Source organism: Pseudorca crassidens, chromosome 11 (assembly GCF_039906515.1).
Source record: "Pseudorca crassidens isolate mPseCra1 chromosome 11, mPseCra1.hap1, whole genome shotgun sequence".
Lineage (NCBI taxonomy): Eukaryota > Metazoa > Chordata > Mammalia > Artiodactyla > Delphinidae > Pseudorca > Pseudorca crassidens.
In genome coordinates, this window is record NC_090306.1 from 60,011,224 (window position 1) to 60,019,377 (window position 8,154).

General features: G+C 39.0%; 1 protein-coding gene across 1 annotated transcript in view; it reads left to right on the plus strand.

The window, feature by feature from the left end:
- KCNMB4 (potassium calcium-activated channel subfamily M regulatory beta subunit 4) overlaps positions 1 to 3,580 on the plus strand; it is a 67,659-nt gene extending 64,079 nt beyond the window's left edge. Inside the window, exon 3 of the mRNA XM_067697347.1 lies at positions 249 to 3,580. Coding sequence (XP_067553448.1) covers positions 249 to 417 — 169 coding nt within the window. The 3' untranslated portion in view covers positions 418 to 3,580. The remainder of the gene's footprint in view (positions 1 to 248) is intronic.
- The last annotated feature ends 4,574 nt before the right edge of the window (positions 3,581 to 8,154 follow it).

The window sequence follows — 8,154 nt, forward strand, 5'->3', positions numbered from 1 at the left end:
CTTTTGACATTTTACACGTAAATCACATTATAAATAATATGCATCAATTACTTGATTCAAGACCTCAGAACTTTTCATAATGGATTTGAAGCACAAAGTACAGTATTTATAGTCAGTGTGAAGTCTTTGCTTTCAATGATGGTTATGACCTTTGGGCCAGAAAGCAAGTTGAGCTCCACGCTGTGAAGAGTTATGTCATGCCAAGGCAGTTGACCACTCTTTCTTTCCTATTCTCCGCTGTCTTGCAGACCAGATGATGTGCTCCTGCATCGCACGCATGATGAGATTGTCCTCCTGCATTGCTTCCTCTGGCCCCTGGTGACATTTGTGGTGGGCGTTCTCATTGTGGTCCTGACCATCTGTGCCAAGAGCCTGGCAGTCAAGGCAGAAGCCATGAAGAAGCGCAAGTTCTCTTAAAGGGGAGTCGCCTTATGGGAAGCAAAGCACAGAAGCTGCACTCATCTGCACACATCTACCTGCAGAGCCTGCTTCCTGGCGCAGGAGATGGAAGGGGCTGTGAGAGGTCTCTGAGAGGCTCCCCCTCAATGATAGCAGAAACAGGCACAACCGGAAGGCTTGGAACCTCATAGATTGTTTTCCATGTGTTGTAGTGAAGGCTAAAGGGTCAAGCTGAAAGGAGTATCTGTTTCAGAAAATCCAATAGAAGTTAATTTTCTTTGGGAAGTAATAGTATATAATTGTACAGTGTAGAATACAAACCATTATGATTTATGCTACTTAAAAATATTAAAAGAGAGTTGTCTGTGTTCTTTTCTATTTTCTTTTTTTATGCTTGGAACACCAGGGTTTTAAAAAAGGATCTTACGGGTTTCATTTGATTTTGCTAGATTAAACTTTTACTTGGAGACAGGAATTCCTGCACAAGTCTTGACCTCACAATGTAATCCCCAGTTTCCACTATTAAAGAGTACCTTTTGACTCCTGCTTGAAAAAGGAAAACTGCACTGTTAACTCAGACTCCAGTCACTCCTGTGACTCTCCAGCAAGGAACCCTCAAAGATTGGGAAAACATTCTCCCCACTCGCCTTTGTTTTTCACCAGATTATTTCTTAAGAGAGGGAGATGATTCTGAACAAGGCCTGTCCTAGCTCTAAGAGGACTGTGCCTCTTTTGTTCGTCTGTTCAGGTTATTTTTCATGGATTTTATCTCTGTGAGGTAGAATGTACACGATGTGAAGGACACTTTTCAGCTTAGTTAAATGCTATTTTCATTTCTTTTTTCTTTTAGGTCAGAAAAAAAATAGTCAAAATCAGTTAAACATTTTATTATATTTTCTTTGTCCTTCCTTGGATGTTTTCAGTATTAAAACGAAAATATTGCTGCAGTTGTTTCATTTGCTTGGACACACCTGGAGATGCAAGCCAGCTCACATCACTCTGCTGATGAGCTCTCTGTGCCTTTATCAAAAATTCACTGAGGAGACCATACTTCTTTGCATCTGTTCATAAACTCAGATTGCAAATATCAATCACAGGTCTCAGTGAATATCAAACCTACCCTATTTATTTACCATGTGGAATCAAACCTTTGTTTAGATGAGATGTACATTTTTGGTCAAGGAAAAACTGACAACATAATCTCTTTTTTGCTTTCTTCTAATATCCTTCAGACATGCTTCTATTAGAATAAAGGCAAACTGGAATTTAAGGGCAAGCTTCCCTCAGTTATTTGTGCAGCATTCCAAGAAAGATACGTATTAGTGGAATGATGATTTCCTGATTTTAATCCACATACCAGTGTTTTCTTAATTCTAGAACGCAAGTAATTGAGTGAGCCATTGTCTTCTGTGGAAGACTAGGGTGTTGGGTGATATTTTTATTCCAATTCAAGTGTTACAGATTTCACTGTGAAAAAGGCCTTGAACACACTATTTATGACATCCTTTGAGGCAGCTACAGTGCCTTGACTTCAATCCCAGTTTTCTGTTGCAGCATCCCTGTTGTCTTAGCAACACAGTGAACCATTCTGAAGCACAGAGTAACACGAAACTGGGAATCAGAGAAAGTCACCTTTGCATCACAATGTGAGAGATAAAGTCTACTTTATCCATTTTTATCTTAACCCAATAATCTGTGATGAAGTGATTACAGGGAGTAGATAAAAATAGTGCATCAACGTTTGTGTTGGTAAAAAGGGAAGGTGATATATATTGATGAGTTTTTATTTACCAGTTTTTTACTTATCCATTTATATTAACTAAATGCTTCCATTTAGGCTCAAAGAGTATACCTGATTATATTCTGTAGGCTGATTTTTTGGAAAAAAGGAGAAGCATGCTGAATGACTGAGGTCACATATAGTTTTAAGGTCTTCCTTGCTTGTAGCCAGTTAAATTTGAGGTTCTTTATTATACTTATCATTAAAGATAGAATTTGAAGGAACAAGAAGACATTTTTAAGATCATAGATGGTAAAGAAGTTTAACTTCTTAATATTTTAATTTTCTTTTTTATATAAGCAAGGAAATGGTATAAGCTGCTAGAACAGAAACCCCAAAATATAATGACTCATGTAAGGTAGGAGTTGATTTCTTTCTCATAGAGCAATCCAGAGGTAGTTGAGAAGTCCAGGACAGGGAGGGTAGCCTCTGTTTCATAAGGTAATCAAGGGATCCAGAATCTGTCTACCTTGTTGTCCTCTCATTACCAAATGTGTTATTCTCCCCATAGTCAAAGCTGGCTCAAAGAAACACAGCCAATTTGTAGCCTGTGAAAAGAGAGGAGTTTGGGAGCTAGCTATTTCCTTTTAAGGAAGCTCCACCCATCACTGTACTCAGAGTCCATTCGTGAATACTGACTACATAACTATACCTGGCTTCAAGGACTGCTGGAACATGTTATCTCCAGCTAGATGGACATATGTCCTACTAAAACTCTGGGGGAAAAAAAAAGGAGAGAATGAATACTACAGTAAAAGACAGGAATGATGGGCAGCTGTCCATGGCCGGTGCCATGATGAACATCTGAGCAGGGATGACAAAGATCTCTTGCCCTGGCAGGATATACAGTCCTTGTTAAGACTTTGCTCTCTGGGAGGAACTCCCTTGACCACTGCCTTCTGTGGCCTCTAATTGACTTCCAGGAAATTCTTGCTCTTCAGATCACGTAGCCACGTTCGAAACTTTTGGGAGGCGTCACAGCTTTTGCAGGCCCCTGCCTGCTGGTGGAGATTTGTAGACCTAGATTTCTTTAGAGACTGAACAAATGTAGATTTTTATAGTTTATAGGATTGTTGTTTAATTGACTGTTGTACGGAGTCTGACTCCATTTTCGATGTTTGACTGATAACAGCTTTCCCTTTCTGCTCCCCATTCCCTTTCCCCTTCTGTTCCACATCTGGGCAAGCTGATTAGAGAGCCTGGGTACCCCCTGCTTTGGACTGGCTGGGAAGTTCAAACCACACAAGCCCTGGCCTGCTCGCAGGAAACCTCTCCCTGCCCCACACCCTAAGAAGAATAAAAGCCAAGCGAGTCAAGTCATTTTTGGATCTCCTCGGGAACTGCCCCACTCTCCCAGAAAGTGTCATTCATTATGTGAATAATAAACCTTTTCATACCCTCTTGATGTGTGTGTGGTTATTAGTCTCAACACCCAAACCAAATTTTGGGTAACGGGGTCCGTCTGGCCTCTGAGGGGTGCTTACAACATTGGTGATAAAATTTCATCAAAACATGGTTTTTGGTCTTTTTGCTTTCAGTTTTGTTAGTTCAGATGAAAGTATTCGCAGCCAAAGGGCTACTCTCATTATATCTGGAGTTCTTAAGGTAGCAGCATCTTATTTACTGTGTCTGTGCTTGGCCTGTATCTCCAGCCCTTAATCGAGTGGCAGCCGCTTTGAAGCCTTCTAGAGAAGTGGGTTTAAGTAAGAATGCAGTGCCCTTTAGCTGGTCTTTTCTGCTCAACTGACTTCCATTGTCCAGCCAGTAGTACTTAATGGAGACTTTTGAGAAAAACTGCATAATAATCTGCTGTTTGGAGTATAGAAGCCGTAGGGCTACAGGATATAGGCCCAGCTCTTGTAACAAAGCTGAGTTACCTAGTTGTAACTAGTTTTTCTTGTTTCACTGTTTTTCACGGTTCTTCACTATAAAAAACATCATAGCTCTGCTTTTCTCTAACTACTTTCCCCATAGCTACATGTCTGCCTTTCAAGTTGCTAGTGCCAGTTTTACCTAATGGTTAGTCAAAGCATAACAAGGGTCTCTAGTTTTCCATCTTGCAGTATCTATTTCCTTGCTGCCTGGCAACAATGCAAAGCCACATATTTTAGACTTTTGTTATGATGGGGATATAATTGACATTGCCTTTTTCTGAATGGTCTCATCTGATGATCTCAGCTGGTGATTCCCAGATCTATTATCTCCTGCCCTTACCTGTTTTGAGCTCTGAATGTATTTGCAATAGCTCTGATGCATTCTTTTTTTTTTTTTAACATCTTTATTGGAGCATAATTGCCTCACAATGGTGTGCTAGTTTCTGCTCTACAACAAAGCGAATCAGTTATACATACACACATGCCCCCACATCTCTTCCCTCTTGCATCTCCCTCCCTCCCACCGTCCCTATCCCACCCCTCCAGGTGGTCACAAACCACCTAGCTGATCTCCCTGTGCTATGCGGCTACTTCCCACCAGCCATCCATTTTACGTTTGGTAGTGTATACAGTCCATGCCACCCTCCCACTCCGTCACAGCTCACCGTTTCCCCTCTCCACATCCCCAAGTCCATGCTCTAGCAGGTCTGTGTCTTCACTCCCGTCTGATGCATTTTTAGGTCTCTTTCTCAAGTGTGGTGATGGGCAGACAATGCAATGACGATAAGTAATGGGACAAAATATTACCAAACAACATGGATAAGGAACCGTTTACCTGGCTCAGATAATTTGTCCTTTTGAAAAATTACTGAGATATATCAATCCATTATAACAACATTTTCCTAATATCTCAACATTCCTGATACCTGCTGTGCAGTTCAGAGGCACTGTATTCTCCATGGTCCTGTCCCATGGCTTGGGCCTCTCCTTTCACCATATTTGTAAATCTGGTTCTTATTCATCAGGTCTGAGCTTAAATATTGACTTTTCCTAGAAGCCTTCACTAAATCCTATACAAGTAGATTTCTCCTGTCATCCTCTTCCTCTTCATCCTTCTTTCTTTCTTCCTTTGTAGTACCTACTGCTGCTTATACTTACTTGTTTACTTGTCTATTATTTATCTCTCTCATTAGATGATAAGATCCGTAAGAACAATGTTGATGGAATTTTTTCCCCACAACTGGCATAGTGCCTGACACATTAAGGTGCTAAATAAATGGATAAATTCTCCCCAGATGCATTATGTCCTTTGTACATACTGTTTCCACGTCCTTTCCAACAAGAAACTAATTGATCTTTTTATCCATAATGTCCACAATAATAATAACCCCCAATTAACTCTTATTAAGTGGTTTCCACGTGCATCTAAATGCCTTGTCAAACTGCTTTCTAAGTTCTTCACCAAAGCTGGGCAGAGTAAGACACTTAGCGTAGTACCCAGGGCATAATTAACCCTGGAAAAAATTAAAATTAATGAATAAACAAATATATATTGCAACTGTAGCCTTAAAATGAAAAAGTTATAAAACAGATAAGCTTATGTTTTTGTATTTAAATATCATATGCTATCCTTTAAACAAGTGAACCGTAGAATAATCATTCGACTCTTATCAAATTATTCTAAAAGTTAAGCAGCTTAATACAACAAACACTTATTTTCTCTGAAAATAAGTTTCTGAAAGTTAGGAATCAGGAAGTAGCTTAACTGTAATTCTAAATTATTCTTGGTGAAATTTTGCCACTTAGAAAGATAAGTGCATGGGTTAGGGTTATAGTGGAATAAATGGAAGAAGCAGGGGTTCAGCAGAATGATAGTGGGGAACTTTTGATAAGACACAATTGTCCATTAGCCAGGCACCTTAGAATAAAAAGTGAGCAAAGTTCAGTTGTCTGCATTTTTTGATTAATGTGAAGAAGCTTCCAAAGAAGCTATTGGAGACTTCAGGAATAGACTTTTCAATAGCGTAGATAGCTTTCAAGAGTAGATACTGAAGCATATGTAACCCTTGCCCTTTCCTCACTTTTTGTGAATAATCTTAAGCCAGAAAAAGGGGATTTCACATGTAAACAAAGACTGAAATTGGAAATAGCCCCATTGCCAGATCTTAACACCTCCTCAGGGAAAATTTTCAAAGAGCCCCGGAGACCTAAGACTTAGAATAAACCAGTATTCTTACATATAAAACTACTATATGCTTCAAGGGAGGGAAACAAAGATGTCTGTAGATGTTGTAAACAGAAAAGATACTGGAAAAGCAACTGTGATAGTTAACAAGCTGAAGAAAGGAAAAATAAAGTGAGTGAATAATGAAGGTCCTCTGAGAGGGGCGAACCAAGTACCCACTTAGCCCTTTACTCTTAAATTTCACAGGTTGAAATTTCTTTAAATATTAAATGGCAGTTATGCAAATGTTTTTTTGATAATGGACTGCAGGAGAGAAAAAAGTTTTCCTCAACACTATTAGGGTCCCTGGCTAGGTCTAAACATTAAACTGACAAAAGACAGATTAACAGGAGAAATGCATACAAATTTTTACATGTACCTGGGAGCCTTCACAGGAGAATGAAGACCTGAAGAAGTGACCAGAGCAGGAAGCTTTTATACCTTTTAGACAAAGAAACAATAAATTTGTGAAGAATTGACAAGATAAGGGGATTTGGGCTAGGGGTAGTAAATGGTAAAGAATAACTAGGAAGATAAGGGTTAGTTTAACAAGGCTGGTTGGTTCAGATTTCTCAGCCCCAAATGTCTTCCTTCTTCCTGGTACAGGGAGGGTACCTTTTACAAGGGAAATTTATCTCCTGCTTTTAGGGGACAAGGGCAAGTGAGGGGGGAGGTCATAGTGACCTTCTTGCTTCTGCTGTTTTCTCAAACTCCTTCAGCTTAAGATACTTAATATGCCAAGGTGCCATTCTGGGGGATAGCGTGTTCTGAACCCCATCAGCATGCTACAGTACCAACCTGAAACTCAGTGGGTGAGGGTATAGACTTGTTTAGGACCTCAGGATCATAAATAAAATAGCCATTCTTTACTTCCCTCCTGTGGTACTAAACCCAAATGCTATTTTATCATGGGGTTACATATTCTAGACTCATAAATCTGTGCTATGCTTTCTTTAATAGTTCCTTAGTTTAGATTGAAATGGTTAATCCTGCTCACCCTTTCCTGGAAAGCTGAGCAGTGTGCCTTGACAGTTATGCTTCAGTGATTTATTTAATGAGGTGCCCTCCTGCTTTTTTTTCATAAGACCCTGACTAAGACCTTATAGACCTTAACTTTCCTTGCAATTCTGTTCTTACCCAATATATGGATGACCTCTTGACCTTTTATTAGATTCTGAAGATGAGTTGAGCTCTCTCAATTAATTTCATTAATCTTCTCAACAGTTTTAACTCAAAAAGGACTTTAAGTTAGAAGGAATGTTATAATTTTGTCAAAATAAAATGTATCACCTATGACAAGATTTATCCCAAGGAGGCCAGTCCATCACTTTGGACAGACTAAAAGCCATTCAAAAATTTTCCAGGCCAGTTATTCAGACTTAATTCAGAGTAAATTAAGAGGATTTCCTGGGTTTGATAGCTAGTGTAGGCAGTTTCCAACTGTTCTAAAATCACTAGGTCTCTTGGTGATTTAATCAAGTTATCAGTAATCAAAATCCTTCCTTGAGAACGTAAACAGGAGCTGACATTTTGTGATTTAAAATTAGCTTTTCAGATGCAAACTATTATATATAGATTGGATAAACAAGGTCTCACTGTATAGCACAGGGGACTGTATTCAATATCCTGTGATAAACCGTAATGGAAAAGAATATGAAAAAGAATATATATATATGTATAACTGAATGACTTTGCTGTACAGCAGAAATTAACACAACATTGTAAATCAACTATACTTCAATAAAATAAATTTAAAAAAATAAAATAAAACGAGCTTTTTAACATCTTTCTACTCTGGGTCAACTTAAGTATCTTAAGCCTTTCGACCGATTCATGCATAAACAATCTGGACGAACCCTCAATGTTTTGACTCAGCT